General features: G+C 46.7%; 2 protein-coding genes across 6 annotated transcripts in view; both read right to left on the bottom strand.

The window, feature by feature from the left end:
- The window catches only part of TATDN2 (TatD DNase domain containing 2), a 63,052-nt gene extending 51,358 nt beyond the window's left edge, over window positions 1–11,694 (bottom strand). For all 5 annotated transcript variants that reach the window (XR_009542697.1, XR_009542699.1, XR_009542698.1 and 2 more), the window contains exons 1-3: window positions 10,995–11,694; window positions 10,468–10,860; window positions 5,028–5,522 (exon numbers count right to left, since the gene is read on the bottom strand). Coding sequence is in view for 1 of the 5 variants with exons in the window: in XM_060161196.1 (XP_060017179.1) it covers window positions 5,028–5,522; window positions 10,468–10,854 (882 nt within the window). In the remaining 4 variants the exon portion in view is untranslated. The remainder of the gene's footprint in view (window positions 1–5,027; window positions 5,523–10,467; window positions 10,861–10,994) is intronic.
- A 3,544-nt stretch (window positions 11,695–15,238) lies between these two features.
- Window positions 15,239–21,295, bottom strand: part of IRAK2 (interleukin 1 receptor associated kinase 2) — a 57,923-nt gene continuing 51,866 nt past the window's right edge. The window contains exons 11-13 of the mRNA XM_060161201.1: window positions 20,543–20,743; window positions 17,220–17,511; window positions 15,239–16,250 (exon numbers count right to left, since the gene is read on the bottom strand). Coding sequence (XP_060017184.1) covers window positions 16,138–16,250; window positions 17,220–17,511; window positions 20,543–20,743 — 606 coding nt within the window. The 3' untranslated portion in view covers window positions 15,239–16,137. The remainder of the gene's footprint in view (window positions 16,251–17,219; window positions 17,512–20,542; window positions 20,744–21,295) is intronic.

Genomic DNA, 21,295 nt, shown 5'->3' on the forward strand with positions numbered 1-21,295 from the left:
GCTTCCAGGGCTACGTCAGAGCAGCCTTGCTATTTCCCCTGGTTCTCTCTGTTTGCTCCTCTGGGAGAGGCCAACCACCACATGATGTCTGAGTACCCACGACCACATGCTAGAGAAGTCACACACAGGTGCCAGCACCAAGTGCCTGACGTGTTCACATGTGAGCACACGTGAACAAATAAAATGTCTATCGCATACACTAACACATAATTAACATGTTTGCAATCTAGCTCTTCAAAATATAACTCACCTTTTTTTTCAAAAACAAAAGTTAATCTGATTAAAATTACAAAAAATGCCCACACGGAAGGTAAGGGTTTCTCCCCAAAATGATGCTCCCTTTTCTGAGGGGTCTGTTTTATATTCAAGTCCCCACAAAGTCTCTTCTATTACAAGATGTACTTTTCTATTTGAAAAAGAAAAATGACCCCAAACAAATCTCAATCAAGCTAATTTGAGATGTTTAAAGAGGTTCTCTAAGCTCATTCTTTTAAAAAGATGGGGAGATGGGAAGCAAAAAAAGGTAACAGAGTTAATAATTATTCCTGCGGGTATGACCTCACAGTTCTGTGTTGGACATCATTTTCAATAAAGCTTTTCAAGATTGTTTTTACTTTTTTAAAAGACAACTTTTTAAAAAGCAGTATGGTAAGTGGTTATGCATAAAATTACACTGGAAAAACACTCATGTATAAAGTGGTATCCAGGTGAAGGAGTAGGGCAACACAGGGCCAGCTAGAAAGCTATTTTTCACTAAAAACATTTTTATTTTTAAACAATGTAAATATATTTCCTAAAAAAGTAACCTAAAACATAATTAGACATAGTTACACTGTTGGGCTCCCAAAAATATACCTCCAAAAACTGAACAACACAAACTGAATGCAATGGGAACAGCTACTTGCAAGGTGGGATAGAATTTCCACGGGCAGACCAATACAGATTCAAAAAGTGCTACACTGCATCAGTAAGATCTCATGTGCAGGAAATTCTGCAACTCAAATGACACCTTTCATTTATTTTAACAACAAATAAATAACAACGCCGGGTTGGGGAGGGGAGAGGAGGAGGAATCTACAGAGACTAAGAGATTTAACACATTTAGAAACTGACACACATGACTCTTACATCCTGTTTCAAAAAAACTGAAACAATCATAGACAGGGAAATTTAATCACTGACTGGATAGTTGATGCTATTAAGGACTGTGGGGAGGGACTTCCCTGGTGGTCCAGTGGTTAAGACTCCATGCTTCCACTGCAGGGGGCATGGGTTAGATCCCTGGTCAGGGAACCAAGATCCCAAATCCCGCATGGTGCGGCCAAAAAAAAAAAAAGGATTGGAGGAGAGAGAGGGCAGAGGGAGAGCTCAGAACTGTAGTTATGCCTGTTTTTTTCCCTAAAGATCCTGTATCTAATTTTACAGATACACACTGAAATATTTATGGATGAAATGATACGGTAGGTGGGATCTGCTTCAAAATAACTTGTGGAGAGAAAAGGGATACAGAGATAAAACAAGATTGGCAGTGAGTTAATACTTATTGAAGATGAGTGATGGGTATGTGGGTAATTTTCATAAATGTTTTAAATATCCCATAATAAGAAGTTTAAATAGAAATAATAACAGTTAAAATTCCAACTCAGATGGAAGGGTAGAGATGTCCTCTGACTGCTTCACAAACTTCTCTATCATCTGAGAGTATCTGTTAAAAAATACCAATTCCCCAGTCCCATCTCAGACCTCCTGAGTCAGATTCTTTCATTCTTATCATCAGGGAAGTTCAGGAAATCATATTACATAACACAAAAAGTAACTCCAGTGACAACAAAGACCATGTCAGAGAAACATGTGAAAAGGTTTAACAAAATTATTTAATGAAATGTGAGGCTGGAGGAAAAATGGCAGAGTGGGGAAAAAAGTGACTTCAAAAATGCACATCCACCTAGAAATATATATGATAAACAGACTTATGATGACGTCATCTAAGACCCTGAAAGGCTTTAGATAGTCAAGTTGGCCAGGAAAATGTTTTCGGATTTCCTTTTTGGGAAAACCGGAGATTACCTATACTCAAGACTGCCTAAGGTTCAAGCCCATATGGTAAAATTTAAATCTACATTTATTGAGAGTCTACTATACTCGAGGCACTGAGCAAAGGATTTTCATGAATTAATTCGGGGTTCAGCAAGCTGTGACCCACAAGCCAAATCCAATGCACTGCCTGTTGGTGTAAATAAAGTTTTACTGGAATATAGTCAGGCCCATTCACTTAAATATTATCTATGGCTGCTTTCATGCTACTACAGCACAGTTTAATAGTTGCAACAGAGGCCTTAAAAGCTCAAAAAGCCTAAAATATTTACTATCTGGCCCCTTACAGAGTTTGCTGATCCCTGTATGAGTCCGTGATAACATTTAAAGAACCATACCTTTTATACAGAGGAAGAAACTGGGGCTCCAAGAGGTTAAGTGACTTTCTCAAGACTGCAGTTTAGGGGGACAGAGCCAGGATTTGAACCCAGATGTCTGATCCCAACACTCATCTGTTGACCTAGCGTATCATGCTGCCCCAAATAGATACCCAACAGATAATCTAAATGTCCAGTTTGACAAATAGAAGTTTGGGTATATAAGTTTGGAAAGTTCATCCATGGAATGTTCATCCTGGAATTCCAGGCAGCCAAACAATGATCTGTGTTAGACAGGAAACACAAACATTGTATATTTGGTGGGAAAAGTAGTTTACAAAACCTACTGTTCTTGGGATTTCCAATTAAATACAGCACATGTGGGTTTTGTCCTCCCCGCCCAAAAACCCTTAAAATTACAGGAAATGGACTTGAAAAAGCATAAACCTACAAAGAGAAAGCATACAGAATAAACAGCAAAGCAAATTAAATAAAAATTTGATGCTAGAAAGCAGATAAATGAACAGTTGCTGGATAAGCAGATCGCAGATAGCCAAAACCTAGGCCCGCAATGAGAAAAACCCAGAAACATGCTGAATCACACTACAGGACCCCAGAAGACTAAGGAATTGGAGGTACCAGACCTCTCAAAATGAAGGTGAAGCTGGAAATGAAACTAAGAGAACTTGTGAAGCTAGATCCCCAGATCCCTGCTCCCATCCTGTACAGATGGGTCTGCCCCTTCCCCACCCAGCAAAAGATAAGGTTCACACTTGGAAAACTTAAACCACGGAGACTGTGGAGTAATCAGGGACAACAGACACATAGCGGAGGGTGAGAGACCATCACACGCTGGACAGTGAGAACCCAGGCACCTCCCTCAATCTGACCCCTAAAACACTAGCAGCCAGAGGTGTGCTCCTGGTCAGAGCACTGGAAGATTTGTCCCAGGGACCCCTAGCAGCCCCTGAGGATAAAGCTACAGACCCAACTGGGAGTCCACAGGTTATCACCTATGCTCAAGGCAGCAGTTAGCAAGCCGTTCCAGGCACTGAGAACTTCCAATTGGCTTTTTAAAGCTTCATTTTTAAAATATGAACAGATACCCAAAACACCTGAGGAAAGCCCTATCACAAAAGACAGAAACCAAAATATTTAGGAAAAAAAAATCAGAAGGAAACTCAGGAGTGCAGAAAGAAAACTTCAAAACAAACCTTTATTCATATTCTCAGAGAAACAAGAACCGGATGTTGTAAAAAAGGAATACTCAGAAGACTAAGCCAGTGTTCTTAGATATTAAGTATGTCAAAAATTTTAAGAGTATATATTATCATTATATACACTCTCCTTAATTATTCATAAAGAAAGCAGAGACGAAAAGAGACAGAGGAAAAAAGGAATCTTAAGGAAACAATTAACAGGGCTATACCTTGAAAAAAAAGGTGGAGAAGAGATTACTTATTTTGACAACATTGAGAAGAATTTTACAGTACTAGCAATTTGGAGACGAAACAGTCATAGTCACAGGAACAGAGAAACTAAAGGAAAAAACAAGGTAAGATGAACTCCAAGGAAAATCAACTTTTGTAAGAAAGGAAATGTAATCAGAGTATACTAATTAACTCAGCTATGAATATGGTGATAATAAATCAAATAGATTTGGCTAAAAATGGTATTATAATACAGGGAGCTGCAGGAAGGGAGAGAGGATACATTTACGGGCGTGGGTACTGTCGAAGTGTAGAGAACTAAATTCTCATTTCCTGAGTAGGAAGTCCACAGATGTCTACATTTTCAAAAAATAAACAATGAAAAATTACTTAGAAATATGGAGGTAAGTACTAGAAGCGAGAGTTAAAAGAGACGAAAGGGGCTACCTCCAAGCAGCGGTAGTGAAGGATGGGCGGAGATGCGTACAACAGAGGAGTGCTTTTCTCCTCCGAATTATAAGCAGTGTTAATAACCGTTAGTTTCCCTCCAATATCATTCAGTATCACTCTCTCCTTCCTCTACAGCAATAAAAGTTTATCTGAATGTAAAGCTTCCCAGATGGAAATTAGTCTGGAATCTTCCAGACTCTCTTGCAGGTGTTGGCCAGGTTTCTAGATTCTTGTCAACAGATATGAGCAGATAGAATGGGGACCGCTTCTGAGCCCAACTCTTAAAAGGGAGGTAAGGTACTATGCTCTTCTCCTGTTCCTCCCGGCTGGAATGTCAACGTAATGTGCTGAGCATGGTCACAGTAGCTCAGACCGCAAGATAGAAACTGCTGAGGGGCAGCAGAGAATCGAGCAGAAGACACCCCAGTCCCCCACACTGTGGAGCCATCCTCCTTAAAGCAAACTTCTGTTTTCTCTAAGCCACTGTTATTTGGCCTTTGTTACACAGGCAAATCTATGTCTTAACAAACATATAAATCCTAAAACAAAAACAGCACTGAATTAAGGTTTCTTAATAACTCTGAAAGCTATGTTAGAAGAGAACCAACAATTTGCTCCCTGGAGCCCTGGGTAAGTCAAGTACAGTGTTGAATGAGAAACACTCAGGATCAAACTAAAAAGACCAAATACATTTAACAGAACTCAAAACCCCACGCTTGGCATGAGCTTGACTCACTTTCTGGCCGTTTACGTGCGCGTCAGAGTCATCCAAAAACTCCAGGACTGGACAGCGCTTGTCAATGACCGTCCTTCGGCCACCCAGGGGCTCCTCGCTGGGTTTCTCCTGAGGGTCTATCACCACTCTCCTGTCCCAGAAGCTGCTCTTCTCCGGCACATCCTTCTCCTCCTCCGCTCTGACCTCTGGGGCAGACTTTTTCTCTTTCTGAGGGGCACACGTGGTGACACTCCTGGCTGGCCCCTCTCCGTGGCTGGCGCGCTCTGCCGTGTTGGGTTTTGCCTTCATGGCAGCCTCTCCCTTCCTTTTTGGCATCGACTTTCCCAGGATGCCCTGGATGGCCTTTAGGTAGATCATGGTAGAGCCTTGGTCTCGAAGTCTATCCCTCTGCCTTTTCTGGACCTTGTTTGGTTCCTCAATTATGTCATTTTGAACCTCAGCTTCAGCTGCAAATTCAGAATCCATGGGGTTACGAGAACTATCTTTGGAATCAACCTGGAAGGAAAATGACACATTATGAAAGGTGATTTCCTATATGAAGCACTGGGCAAATGAGACATCAGTGGAGATGTCATGCCAGCCCTCAGCACTGTCAGCCACTGTTAACAATTTCAGGGGCTCCCAGCCTGCTCCCTCCCTCCATCCTTTCTCTACAGGTGCCCCCAAGGAGTTCTACAATCTGGCAACGTCACACCTCTGCTTAAAACCCTTCATCGGCTCTGCATCTGCCTGCAGGATACATCCCAGACTCCTGAGTGTGACCCCGGAAGCCTTCCTCCCCAGGCTGGCCCCCAACCTTCCTTCCAGCATCACCTCCCACCTTTCTCCACACACCCAGGTGTTCTGGGAATGAGGAAAACGCTGGAGAAGGGGGAAAGGAGGGCCCCAGGAAAAAGCAGTGCCCCAAGCGTCACACCAGCATTTCCTGACACTTTTTGGACATACGTTGTTCCTGTTGCCTGAAAGTCCTTTTTTCTGCCTTGGCCATCAACAGAACTCAAATGACACCTCTTCTGTGAGGACCTTCCCGATGGTTAGTCACTCAGTCCTCTGATGCCTCGTACTTCAAATATCCCTGTTACAACACTCCACACACTGCACTGTGATGAACTGCCTTATTCTCTGCACCTCCAGCCCCAGCACAGCCTTGCACCCAAGCACTGGACATCCGCTGAGTAAAGATGCAGGAGACAGGACCACCCGTGAAAGCTTCATCCCTCAAGAGCCAAAACGCACAATGCTCTCTTGTGTCTGGGCTGCGTGACCCTGCAGAGGGCTCCTCAAGGGAAGGATCCTGCCCTCTCCATCTCCCCACCCCTCACACCTAACACTGGGTCAGGAGGAGCACATGCTCACAGAGGGCAGCAGCAGAAAGAACACTGGCTTTGAAGTCAGACTCATCTGAGATTATACCACAGCTCTGCCCCGTACAAGCTGTGTGGCCTTGGTCAAGTCATTTAACTTTTCTGAGTCTCATCGTCCCAGGGCCTACACAGAGCAGGTGCTCAAATATGTGTTGACTGATATCTAAGTATTTGTTAACTAATACGTAAAGGTAACACTGCCATCAACTATACTTCTATAAAAAAAACAAAAAAAAAAAGATTAAAATCTCAAGGGTTTAGCATAACCATGATTTTACTTCTCAACAAAAAAAAAGATAACAAGGCCCACCTCACAAGACTGAGGATTATTATATGAGCATCTAGAGGTCAAATATTGAGACTCATATTTGACAAGCTCTAGCACATCATAAAGCTTCAATTTTCCCTTCCACTCTTCCTTCCCTAAATTGAATTAAAAATTTGGGTATGTCATACTAAAAACTAAAATTAAGGTAGGTGAAGATGCTCATGACAGACACATTTAACCTTCTCTATAAAGTAAACAAAGATCATCAGCTACCATCAGAATCTGAGAAAACCTCACAATCATCCTGGAGGTAATAAGGCACAAACAAGGAGAGGCTGGTCAGAAGGAATCTCTATTGATTCCAAAATGCCCAGTCTAGCTATGGTCTGAATGTGTTCCCCACAAAACTCTTATGTTGAAATCTGACCCCCAAGGTGATGGTATTAGGTGTGTCCTTTGGGAAGTGATTGGGTCATCAAAGTGGAGCCCTTACCGATGGGATTAGTGCCCTAGTCAAGGCGCCCCAAGACAGCTTCCTTGCCTCCTCCTCCCATGTGAGGACACAAAGAGAAGACTGTGACCCGGAAGAGAGTCCTCACCTGACCAAGCTGGCACCCTGATCTCAGACTTCCAGCCTTTAGAATTATAAGAAATAAATTTCTGTGGTTTATAAGCTACTCAGTCTGAGGCATTTTGTTACAGCAGCCAGAATGAACTAACACAAACATCTTCCCCTCAGAATATTCCATGACCTAGCACAGAGACTTCTGCGTTGAGGGGGACACATGAAGGTAAGTGTGTACCCCTCAATGTTTACAGAGCAAATGCAGAAGCGCAGGCGGATGGGTGGGTAGACGGTAGGCGAGTGGTGAGGGGACCTTGGGAGGACCCAAGGGGGAGAATAGGCCGTTTCTGTGCATGCCCTTCAGCAGTGCTTGCTGACAGGACTTTGTACTTATTAGATAAACAAGTGTGCAAATGACTGGAAAAAAAGGGGGGAAGAGGTGCAGAGAGAGGGGAAGGTCAGAGAAGCATTTTCAAATTTATCAAGATGAGTGTAGGGAGGGAGGGGACATGGGGATATTTGTATACGTATAGCTGAGTCTCTTTGTTATACAGCAGGAACTAACACAACATTGTAAAGCAATTATACTCCAATAAGGATGTTTAATTAATTAATTAGGTCCTTTTTTTAAAATATGAGTAAAGTACTGTATCTTGTTTTCAAACTAACACTCTCTAAGGAGAGCCCTTAGCAGTACTAGAGTAGGACAGCTGGGATCGATCCCATCAACACCCTCATATTCTATCCAACATGAGTGATCTTCCAAAAGCGCAAATCTGCCTTCCCCCTGTATAGAGCTCCCTAATGGCTTACAATAAAATCTAAATTCCCTTGGCTCATAACACCGTACAGCAAGCTGCCCCCAACCTAGCTCCCCGGCCTCCATTCCGGAATCTCTGCTGCACCAAACCACCTGGTGAGGCAGTCTTGTGACTTCTGCAGCCCTCCCTCCGGACTGGACGCTCCTTACAAGCCATCTCATGGCTCCACCGTCCAACAGAATGCCCGGCACACAATCCTCACTCAAGCGCTTATGACTGAGCGCAAGGCATCAGCAGAACCCAAGACTTCTGAGACAGGACCAGACTACTCATCGCTCCATGGCTAACCATTAAATTGGGGCAAAACAAGGCCCATTAGCCCTAAATTAGAGAAAAGTGCGTCTGTGATTGGATTAGACCACCCTGGAAGAGAGGCCACACCCTCAACTCTCCAGTTCCAGCCCCACAGGACAGCTGAGCGGAGGATGCAGCACACCTGAGACACTAAGCTAGATTCCTCCGTGCCTCATCTTGTTATTGCCATTACTTTTAATCAGCTGACAGTTTCACCCTGTACCCAGAACCACTGAAGCTGCAGCAAGAATTAATGACAAGATGAAATTAGCCTCATATTTACCTCATTTACATTTGAGTCATATTCAGTATTCTTATGTCAAAGACAAAGCTTTTCAGCTCACCATTAAATTTTTTTAAAAAACTCAGCGTGGGTCTTCCCTGGTGGCGCAGTGGTTGAGAGTCCGCCTGCCGATGCAGGGGACACGGGTTCGTGCCCTGGTCCGGGAAGATGCCACATGCCGCGGAGCGGCTGGGCCCAAGAGCCGTGGCCGCTGAGCCTGTGCGTCCAGAGCCTGTGCTCCGCGACGGGAGAGGCCGCAACAGTGACAGGCCCGCGTACCGCAAAAAAAACAAAAAAACAAACTCAGTGTGCCCACAAGAGTTCTGACTGTGAGGGCCACACTGAAAACACCTGGAGCACCTCGCCTAAAAACAACAGCCTGCCAGAGAGGATACAGAGCTAAATACAGCCTCACTTCTCAGTTCCACGTAAGAAACCACTGAGCAAAGGCTTAAGGACAAACTACTTTCCTTCCGGCTGCGTTTGGGTTTTTTTTATAACTTTATCTAGGGGCAGCCCATCTCACCCAAGTAAGACTTTTCCTCCGTTCCTTCACACACAGAACTCCTCCCCACCTCTGAAGGCCCAGACCTCCAAAACCTAGAAAGCAAATCCCAGGCAACTACAAACACTGCCTGGCACAAACCAGGCCCTAGATAAATATCTGTTCAAGACCTGATTAAAGAGACGGAGGACGCTCACACAGTAGCCAGTAACATAAACTAGGGCGCCTCTCCTCCCTCTAACCTGGAAGCAGCAGACTGACTGCAAGAGACTGAACCTTTCCAAACTCACGATCAACTTTGTCACACATACATACACACACACATACTCGCACGCGCCGAGAAAACTTAATCTTTTTTTTTTTTTAAAGTTAACATAAAATTGGGCTTCCCTGGTGGCGCAGTGGTTAAGAATTCGCCTGCCAATGCAAGGGAGATGGGTTCAATCCCGGGTCCGGGAAGATCCCACATGCTGCGGAGCAACTAAGCCCGTGAGCCACAACTACTGAGCCCGCGCACCTAGAGCCCCGAGCTCCACAACAGAAGCCAGCACAATGAGAAGCACGTGCACCACAATCAAGGGTAGCCCTCGCTCCCGCAACTAGAGAAAGCCCGCGCGCAACAAGGAAGACGCAACGCAGCCAAATATAAACAAATAAATTTATTTTTAAAAATTAAAAAATAAGAGTTAACATAAAACAAATGAGTGGATGAACTGCACCTCGTCCATGAAGCACTCCTCAGTCTGCCCCCCAGTATTATGAAATCCTCCTGTGTGTTCCCACTGGGGAACTAAACGCTGAACCTCCAAAATAAACCCTGCCCCACCACGCAAAACCCCAACGTGCTGGATACCATAACCTTGGTGAAAAGCCACACCAAGAACCAAATTCTTTTTCTTGGTTCTGTGCTTCTAAGTACAGGGCACAATTCCCTAAATTTACAACCGAAATAACATACATCTGTGTCTCCGGGGCACGCCATCTACCTCCCAGCGCAGCGAGCCTCCATCCGGACTGACTGTGGGTTACAAGCACCTGAGGAATATTTATATATACCTGGCAGCTCCGCCCACACCCCAGCATAACCTCATCAGGGTGGCAGGAAGGCGCAAGGATTTTAAAGTAGTTCCAAAATGCTGCCAAGTTTGCAAACTACCTCTCCACCGACCTTCAGGCCATCCTCTGACGTCTTCCACTTTGCTCTCCCCTGGGGAGACCCCAGAGATCTTAAGAGACCTGGTCTTTTTTTTTTTAGTATCCTTTCACCAAAATTCCCACCTCCAACATCTCAAGCCAAGTGGAAAGGGCTTCACCATTTGCAAGGAGTCGGGGCCACTTACCTTAAGGCTGCAGGCTTCCTCCTGGAGAGAAGCCATTTCTTCTAGAGAAGGTCTGGCAGGGCACAGAGGGGATCCCCCTGACGAAAGGAACTCTCCTGAGCTCTGATTCAGGCCTCCTTTGGAGACGGCCCCACCCACACCTGGGCCAGAGGAATGGGAGGAGGAGGAGGAACTTCTGCGGCGGGATGAGCCCCAGGACACACCATGCTCCTTCTGGGTTTTCATGCGCTTGGGGCTGCTGGCCCCTCCAGAACGCGACACAGAGCTGTGAGCTGGCTGGCTGGAGGGGGCCACATCACTGGGCTCCCGGAGGCAGCTGCGCTTGCGGGAACTCCGCTCCGAAGGGCTGCTCCAGTGGTACTTGACCTTGCGCCTCTCCGACGCCATGGGCACCTGCAAGGTGAAGAGGGGGCCGGGAATCCACCACCACTCCTGCTATAGCTGCCCCTCCTCAGCCTCCCGCTATCCCGGGACTCCCCGAGGGAGGGCAGGCCAGTAGGTCAGAGCCAGGGGCTGGCTTCACTGACCTTTCCCCCTTCTTTCCACTGCCCATCACAGTGCTCAAGGTTTCAGGGATGTCAAAGCGCTTCGAATGTCTGCGATTCCAAAGCGCTTCGGAGAAGTCCAGAAGGTCCCAGGATTTACCAAAGGCTTCGTTCGATTTGGTTTCCGAGCCCACAACGTGCTTCCGCGATTACCAAGCGCTTCAGTTTGCACAGCGCTACTTCGGGGATGTCAAAGCGCTTCCGGGACTACAACGCGCTCTGAGTTTACAATACAAAGCCCTTCGCAGATGTCAGCGCTTAAGAAGGCTACAGGGCGCTGCTAGGTCCACACCTGGAGGCCAGACCCGCAGTCCCTGGGCGGACGCGCGGCCCGGAGGGGCCCGGAGGCCCGAAACGCCGAGCGCGGGCCGCAGAGCAGGGCCAGACCCGGCACGCAGCCCGCCCTGCCCCCGCGGCCCCGCCGACCAGCCCCGGGCCGGAAGGGGGCGAGCCGCCCCTCAGAAGCCGGTGGCGCCCCAGTCCGCCTCCTCCCCGGTCCGCCCCGCCCCGCCTTCCGTTCCTGCTCCCGCGGCCCGAAAGTCGGCCCCGCAGTCTGCACCGGCCTGACGCCCTGCCCTGGCCGCCCGCTCGCCGCCCGCCCCAGTCCTGCGGCACCGGCCCTGCCTCCGCCCGAGTTCTGACCACACCGGCCGCTGCGCCCGCCTACCGGAATGAGCAGTGAGGTCTGCAGCCGGACGGGCGGAGGAGGCGGGTCCTGCGCTGAAGGGAGGGCGCTTATTGGTCAAATCGGCAAGGGGCGGGACTCCAAGCAAGACGGAGCTTTCCTTTTGGCCAGGAGGTCTGGAGGCGGGACCCTACGCCTTAAGAAGCTCGTCCATTGGTCGGAAGCTAGCCGGGGCGGAGCCACTCACGTTGGCTCGAAGAGCGCGAAGCTAAGGCCGGGCCGCAGTTCCTCAGGCCTGCCGTTGGTGTGGGTAGGGGACAAGGGGAGCCGGGTTCCCTAGGGCTGCTCCCTGCCACTCAGCGCTGTCCCCCTTAGCAGGACGCCTTCAGATCCAGATACGCTCATCGAAACCACACCAGCATCATCACTCCATTTACAGAGACCAAGTGACAAAACACAGAAAATGACAGAATTGGAATTAGAAACTACGGGAGAAAAAATAAAAAAGACTACAAAAAATGTAAAATATCCTTCTGGCAAAAAATATAAAAGTTAAAAACAAGGTACAAACTTGGAAAAACATTTGGAACACGTGGCAAAGGGCTGATGTCCCTACTATGTAAAAACTCTGGCAATAAGATATTTCAGTGGGCAAAGGAAATGAACTGATGAACGAAGCACATCACGAAATTCGTTAGATTTCATTTTAACATATGAAAAAATGGGTCCATTTCAGTCATTTAGAGTACAAATAAAATTATGTTTTCACCCATTAGGTTAGCAAATTTCAAATAGCGTGATAACATGCTTCGTAGTTGAGGATGTGGGGAAACGCACTTCCATACATCACCGTATTGGTGAAACCTCCTTGGAAGGCAGCACCATTGGGAGCAGGAAGAATGGAAACAATCTCAGTACCCAGCAAGTGAAGCTAGTTGCGTAAATTACAGAAGGACCATACAATGGAATACCGGGCAAAAAGAATGAAGTGCTCCAAAAGTACTGTTGAGGAAGAATGGCCAAGAAAGATGTGAGAAAACACAGGTTCCAGATTGAATGAAAATACCCTGTGTACAGCAAAAAAATAATAAATGAGAGACGAGTGGAGCCTCGAGATAAAATGTTTTTAAATGCCTGAGAGTAACCACTCTGTATTTGTGTGTTTCTAACTGCTTTATTGAGATATAATTTGCATACCATAAAGTTCAACGATATATAATTCTGATTTTTTTAGTACATTTAGAGTTGTGCAGCCATCACCATAATCTAATTTTAGAACTTTTCATCACCCTAAAATCTTGTGATCATTACCACTTCCCCCCCCAAACCACTCCCCCTCCACATACACACACACACACACACACACACACACACACACACACACACATCTAATTTCTGTCTCTATGGATTTGCCTGTTCTGGACATTTCACAAAAACGGAATCATACAATATATGATTGGCTTCTTTTACTTAGCATTATCTTTTCAAGTTTGCCCATGTTGTAGCACGTATCAGTACTTCATTTTTTATGGCTGAATAATAGTACATTGTATGGATATATGACATTCTGTTTTCATCTTTTGATGGACATTTGGGTTGTTTCTACCTTTTGGCTATTATGAATATTGCTGCTATGAACACTGGTGTGTAAGTTTTTGTATGAATATGTTTTCATTTCTCTTAGGTAGATACCTAGAGTGGAATTGCTGGGTCATATGGAAACTATGTTTAACTTTTCCAACTTTTCCAAAGTGGCTGGCCATTTTACAACCCCACCAGCAATGTATCAGGGTTCCAATTTCTCTACAACCCTGCCAGCGCTTGTTTTTTTGTTTGTTTGTTTGTTTTTTTGGTACGCGGGCCTCTCACTGTTGTGGCCTCTCCCGTTGCAGAGCACAGGCTCCGGACGCGCAGGCTCAGCGGCCATAGCTCACGGGCCCAGCCACTCCATGGCATGTGGGATCTTCCCAGACCGGGGCATGAACCCGTGTCCCCTGCATCGGCAGGCAGACTCTCAACCACTGCGCCACCAGGGAAGCCCCAGCGCTTGTTTTTGTCTGTCTTTTCTATTCCAGCCATCCAAGCAGGTGTGAGTGGTTATTTCATTGTGGTTTCGATTTTTTCTAATACCTAATAAAATTTATTTTAGATACCTGATAGAAATGACAAAACAGATGACAAATGTTTAATTTTTAACATACATGATAAAGTCACTGGAATGCTCTTAGTAGTACCCACATTCAGAGAAATGTTGTTAGTATTGCCATATTTGTCAAAATAAATCTATCTCATTTTAATTGGAATTTCCGGTCATTCTCAGAAATCTCTTTAGAAGATATTTTTCCCCCAGGGGTGTCTCTCTGTATGGTGGTTTTGATTTTCATTTCCCTAATAACTAATGAAGTTGAGCACAAAGATTTTTTTTAAACATTTTTTTTATCATCTCTGGAAGAATCCCCAAACTAGTAACAGCCGTTGCCTCTGAGAAGAAGAAATGAGGGAACTAAGATCGCAGTGGGGAATCTCCCATATAATCTTTTGTACTGTTTGGGTTTTTTGTTTGTTGCTGTGTGCATCTATTAACTTAAAAAAAGTCAGGCGTTCCCTCTAGGAATTCATGGAAAGACACCTTGGTGCTCATGAACCCCTGGAATTCATATACAGAATTGTGTATGTATGAATTTACAGCTTGCTGGAGGAAGAAGGTCCAAAGCTTTCATAGATTCTCAAAGTGGTTCTCTGACCTCTTCGGAAATTTGTGAAGCCCTGGTCTGGAAATGCAAATCTGTCTGGGTAATATTACCCAATTGGCAACTGTCCTGTATTGCTCAAAACACTTTGGAAACATACTGCTCATAATTTTAAGGTGATTACCACACGCCAGGTCATATTCAGGGCCCATAACACGGACTCTGGTTGAATCCTCACAGCCACCAGAGTTTAAGACAAGGGTGGGACTTCCCTGGTGGCACAGTGGTTAAGAATCCACCTGCCAATGCAGGGGACACGGGTTTGATCCGTGGTCCAGAAAGATCCCACATGCCGTGGAGCAACTAAGCCCATGCGCCACAACTACTAAGCCTGCGCTCTAGAGCCTGCAAGTCACAACTACTGAGCCCAAGCGCCACAACTACTGAAGCCTGTGTGCAGCAACGAAGACCCAACGCAGCCAAAAATAAATAAATAAATAAAAATAAGGGCTTCCCTGGTGGCTCAGTGGTTAAGAATCCACCTGCCAATGCAGGGGATATGGGTTCGCGCCCTGGTCCGGGAAGATCCCACATGCCGCAGAGCAACTAAGCCCGCGAGCCACAACTACTGAAGCCCGGGCGCCTAGAGCCCGTGCTCCGCAACAAGAAAAGCCACCGCAATGAGAAGCCCGCGCACCTCAACGAAGAGTAGCCGCCACTCACCGCAACTAGAGAAAGCCCACACGCGGCAACGAAGACCCAACACAGCCAAAAATCAATAAATAAAATAAATTTATTAAAAAATAAAAATAAAATAGGACACGCTGAATTTAAAAAGACTTGCAACGTGACTTTTCAGAAATATACCCACTGCAATAAATGTTAGGTACATGACAAAAATAAACGCTTAATGTCTTTTTAAAAATTTATTTAACAAAACAGGACAAGTGCATTTTCAAAGTATTTCTGCAGCCATGTCTCACCCGTTCCTCCCCAACAGCCCAGGGAGGGAGGATGAATGCATGTTACTTACAAGGAAACTGAGGTTCCAGAAATTAAATTAGCAGCAGAATCAAACATGAACCTAGTTCTCCTGGTTCTTTATCTACCGCCATAAATAATACATACTCTCTAAATAAAAACTCTATTTAAAATATTAGCATTAGTGGAATGGGAGGATAAAGGTGCAGAGTGGGCATTAAATAAATATCTGTGGGCTGCAATATTTCTGAAAGAGAAAGCAGAAAACCTCCAGAGCCTTCTGCCAGGTGTCTGGCATTTGTAAAACTTGAGACCTTGACGAGGGAGTGAAGAACCGAAATGGGACACAAGTTGAAAGTCTTTCATGTAAAGGTCATGGAAGTTTGCAGGCGGTTGGTAGCAAATATTACCCAGAGATCTTAGCTTTGGAAAGTTCCATCAGCGCTCAGAATGCTCAATCGGTTGTCAAGGGTGAGAGCCAGGCAATGGCATCTATAGGGGTGGTTATCGTCACATGCTCCGCAGAACCACAAAATCGCCCACATCCTGGGCTCGTGTATCAGGGTTTCCCCTTCAGTCTCCTGATAACCCAGAGCTCTGATTGACGAATCTCAGAAAGGAAGAGGACTTCATGGATTTCTGTGTCTCTGAAAGCTGAGGTCCCGTCTCCCCTAACTCACTCTGGTAAAATGGAAGTGTCTCTGCCGCCACCCAAGGGAAGCTGATGTTTGGTGTTTCCTGGGAGACCTTGATTCTTCCTTAGAACTTTTTCTCGATTGACGTTCATTTTTCCGATGGAGGACGAGGGTCCTCAGCTATGTTCGAGTCATCAAGGGCCAAAAAGCTCAATGCTATCCAGTTTCTCTTCTTTGTAGAGCCGGATATTCTCCATCAGTTTCTTTTTGGCCTCATTGATCTCAATTTTCCACGAAGTCTCTGTAGCTGACATTCAATGGAAAGTAAAGAACTTGAACAAAAGGTATTTGGAAACAGTTGTTATAATTCTTAGAAAGTCAGACTTGGTCAGAGTTTTTCACTTAAATCGGACTTCTGAATCAGGCCCTGAGTGGAATGAGCATTGTCATTGCTTCTGCCTTTTCAGGGAAGGCCTGTCACCTGCCGCCACCTTTCAGAGAGGAGGGGCTTCCCTGCTTCTCCCCTGGGGGTGGGGGGCAATGTTAGAATGAAGCTTACACTCTCTCTCTCTTCTTCCACTCACCTCCATGTGGGAGGAGGAACAACAGGAAAGGTCAGAGCCTGAGACATTCACAGAGCCACGTTTACCAGGGGATGAGGACACTGAATTGTAAAGGCCTTCCGAATTTTTATTTCAGAAGGAAACCTGGTGTGTTTGGACCCCAGGGTCAGAAATAGAAGCTATCTTTGGAAGCAGCTGGCAAGGTGTGAAGTGAGGATAGAGAGGTGGCCGGTGACAGACCACAAGGGGCTTTGCTGGTCCCAAGGGAGAGTTTTTACTTGGTCTCTAAGTGCAATGGGGAACCACAGAAGGGCTTTAAATGAGGAGTGACATGAGTTGTTTTTAAAAACCACTCTGGCTGGCCCCTGGATGAAGAACTGGTGAGGGGCCAGAGCAGATCAGGGAGGCCACAGGGAGGCTGTGCGCTCATCCAGCAAGAGGAGAGTAGCTTAGATGAGGGGTAGGGGGACGGGGACGGGCAATGCAGGGAAGCAAATGGAGCGGAGGGATATTTAGGTCAGTGGACAGGACTGAGTGAGGGACTTGACATCAGGGGCCGGGGAAGAAGGAGGATGACTCTCTTGGCGCAGCCAGCTGGCAAGTGAACAGCTGGATAAGCAAATGAACGCGTGAATGCGGGAGAGAAGGAATAAATGATAGACTGAGTTGGGGACATAAATGAGAGTGTATAAGGACTCAGATCCCACGCTTACCATCCTGGGGAGGTTCTGCACTGGCGCCGGCCTCAGAGGAGGAGTCAGCTTCCACTGCCCCACCAGCCGGCAGCTCGCTTTCTCCATCCGCTGGGCGGGGAGGCGAGTAGGCAGCCCCGGCCCAGGGTGCCTCCCTCATGCAGCAGGAGGCTTCGAAGCTGGAATTGTCCACGTCGTCCGTTTCTTCTGGGGTATTGGAGGAAGAGCCTGTGCACTCGGAAAGACCACTCCAAGGGAGCGACGTCTCCTGACCTCTCAGCTGCTCTTCCACAGCAGCCACAGAGCCACACACCTTGGGGAAGAGAGAGAGAACGCGCCACAGGCACAGAGATACAGATATTTGTACTTTTGCTGGTTGAGACCCTGGGTCTAGCTGCCCCAGCAATACCTATGCTGCCTGCAGTTTGGTTAAATGAGCAATAAATCATTCATCCTCTCACTCATAGGCTCCCTGCTTCCTTCTCTGTTACGTGGTTACGTGTGTGTCTGTGGGTCGAATCTAGTAATTCGAGTTGAGTTTCTATCACTTTCAGCTAGAAATGCCCTAAGTAATATAGATATTGCCCTTGAGGGCTTTTCTGGTTAGGGAGGTTAGTAAAATTAGAGGCAGGCAGGGAAGGAATATTTCTTCTTTATACACACACACACACACACACACACACACACACACACACACACACACATAAACGGCACACAAACCTACCCTTAGTAAAAATAACAAATTTCATTTGCTCAGTGCCTTGCAGTTTACAAAGCACATTTGACACATAATGTAAATGACTTTTTAGAAATAAAAAATTAAAAGATCAGAGAGGTTAAGTTCCCTGCCTAAGGTCACCCAGTCAGTGAGTGGCAGAGCTGACCACTAAACCCAAGTCTGCTTCTCTTCAAGGCCATGACCCTACTGACCTCTCAACTTCCTAGCTTGGTTGTGAAATACTGCGGACAATGACCATTTTCATTCCTCTTTGTATATGAAAGTGCCCTATCCCCTTTATTCTACATAGCAAATGCTTCCTCATGCTTCAAGGCCCAGTTCAAATGTCACCTTTTGAGATAAATCTCCACAATATATGCCCAATAAATACTTGCCAAGCTAAAAACTACAAGACTACATAACTAGGTTCTGGCCTAGGTTCTGGCCTATGGGAGAAGAAGTGATATGTGCATTTCCAGGTCACACCCTTACGAGGAAGGGTATATGTTCTCCTTTTTAACCCCCTTTTAGTGGCTGGAATGCAGATGTGATGGCCTGAGCTAGAGCAGCCTTTTTGGATTCCGAAGTGGAAGTCACATGATAAGGGTAGCAGAGCAACAATACAGGAGCCCAAATCCCCAATACTGCGGCACTGCGACATCAGCTCTGGACTGCCTACATTCAAACTGTTGAGCTAAACAGAACAAACTTTTATCTCACTTGGAGTCTCCTCATTATAGCAGCTTCTTTGAATGTACTTTAAGTGATACACTGAACAAAAGAGTAAATTGAATGAAGGAATGAAAGAATAAGTGGTTGAGGGAGAGAGATCTTTTTAAAACATAAGTCTGATTATGTCCTGCCCCTGCTTAATACCCCCAGTGACTTCCTCAAAATCCTGACTGTGGCTGCAAAGCCCTCTGTTGTCGGGCTCCTCCTTCCCCAGCAGCCTCATCACAAGCCACTCTGCCCCAGGTACTCTGTGTTCTAGCCACTCTGACCTTATTCCAGGCCCTTGACCTTCTAAGCTCTCTCTCAACTCAGGCTATTTGCATGAATTGTTCCTTCTGCTTCGGTTGCTCTTCATCTGCTTACACATCACTTCCTTGGGAAAGTCCTGGGTGGGGACCCCGTAATATGCTACACCAGCGCTCACCAGATGGTTACTGCACAATGTCTGTGAACTCCAGGAAAGTGGAACTGGGCCCGCCTTGTTCCCCGATATATCCCCGGGGCCCAGCACACCGCTGCTGAATGAGTGACTGAACACTGTGGCACACGGGCAGCTGGAGCACAGCCTAGACTGAGAGCGGTGACTTGGTCTCTAGCTCCTGCCATGTCCTGGTGCAAGAGGGTAGAGCTGGGGCTGAGCCAGGAGTCCAGAGGGCTCTGACAGAAACTCCCTCTGGCCTCATCTCCCCCTCTCTTGGCCTCAACATCTCCATCTGTAAGAGGGGAGGGTTGGGCTATAGCAGTGGTGGTTTTTTTTTGTTGTTGTTGTTGTTGTTTTGCAGTACACAGGCCTCTCACTGCTGTGGCCTCTCCCGTTGCAGAGCACAGGCTCCGCATGTGCAGGCTCAGCGGCCATGGCTCACGGGTCCAGCCACTCCACGGCACGTGGGATCTTCCTGAACCAGGGCACGAACCCGTGTCCCCTGCATCGGCAGGCGGACTCTCAACCACTGCGCCACCAGGGAAGCCCTAACAGTGGTGTTTGAAGATTTTTTTTTTCAGCTACCAAACCCTTTCCTCAGATAAAATACTGAGAACCCAATACAATTATGAGAAGTGACAGTGGATGCCTGGTTGGAGTCATGGGTGGGGCCTGCAGCCATCCACAGCCCTCTTCCTGCCTCTTCCCAAGGAGCCCCTCTCTGTCAGACACCCCTTGAATCACTCCGTGGGATGATCTCTATGAGCCCTCTCAGGCAGTTATTTTGTACTTAGAAAGGCCTAGTAAAGTTGGTGCCCAAATTTACACCTGTTACCATGGAAACCCCCTCTGCATATCCTGTCCATAGGAAAATGTTTTATCCTCTGTGGTGGTTGATGTCTGCCTAGTCCATGGGTTAAGGAATGATCCCTTTCTCTGGAACCTGGCCCTTCCACCTTCCAGGCTTGACCCCCTGGCCACCGGGTTTATATCCCGGACCCCCACCTTACCTGATAGGCCAACAGGTAGACACCTGACCCTAGCTAAGCCAATCAGTTTCTCTCACTAAGAGGTTGGAATTGGGCCGCTCAGTGAAGACAGAACCATGACATGTAAATGAATAATACGGCTGTATCCCCTGACCAAGAGGATGGAGGGAATGAGAAGGGGCCTACAGAGAGGAGGAGAGATAAAGCCCGTTCAGAGAAAGCAGGCGGACTTCTGTTATAGCCGAGGGTGTGGTCCTGGGCACCCTCAGGACCAGACTCCAGCTTGGCTGCTGGGAGCTCCAGCAGATACTGCTGTTTGCAAACAAATATGGCCCTGGTGTATGAAATCACTTCTCGGTAAAGGCATCGGTAAAGGGATCGTGACAGAGCCCCTGGTAAAGCAGACTCATGCAGCCGGGGAACCGAGGCCCTGCTGACGCAGGACAGGGCTCATCGCTGGGGGAAGGCTGAACGTGAGGCTCACCTCCGCCAGGCTGGCGTTGCGCCTCCGCAGGCAGAGGCAGGCGGCCATGGCCAAGGCCTCGGCGCAGGCCTCTGGCAGCCTCCCTGCTCTCTTCTCCAGGTAATTCTGGCAGATCTCCTTGGCCATCGCTTTCTCCACATCTGTCTTACTGGAGCAGAGCCGTGTGGTGCTGCTGGGAATTTCACTGAGGAGTAAATCCTTCTGTGGGAAGAAGAGTGGAAACACCCCCCGTGTGAGCTGCAGGGGTGTGGAGTCTAACCACACGTGCCGCACCCGCCTCCAGGATTGCACCAGAGCGGCAAACACTCAGAAAACCAACAGTGTTTTTAAAACTAATTGCAAGGATCCCAGGACCAAGTAAAACGGCAGAACTGGAGAACTGCTAAATTCCCCACATGTACAGGGCATTCCATACCACACTCATAAGCCCCGTCAGGCAGGGGGGTCTTGGGTTGCTTCATCAGGAAAATGGGGATAACAGGACTAACACAAAAATTAAATGACATAGGGCATCTAAAGCATAAAGTGTGATAAAGTGTGATACTTGATACAATCAACATTCAATAGTCTATTAGTGATAATAATTAATAGTAATAATAGCTACCATTTATATAGTACTTACTACGTGCTGAGCACTTTACTTACACCAATAATTCATCTTATTAATAACATTTACAGGAAAAATCTCTCATGATACAAAATAAACATTTTAGGATGTAGGATTCTGACCCATGTATATTTAATAGGAGATGT

This window comes from Lagenorhynchus albirostris, chromosome 10 (genome assembly GCF_949774975.1).
Source record: "Lagenorhynchus albirostris chromosome 10, mLagAlb1.1, whole genome shotgun sequence".
Taxonomy (NCBI): Eukaryota; Metazoa; Chordata; class Mammalia; order Artiodactyla; family Delphinidae; genus Lagenorhynchus; species Lagenorhynchus albirostris.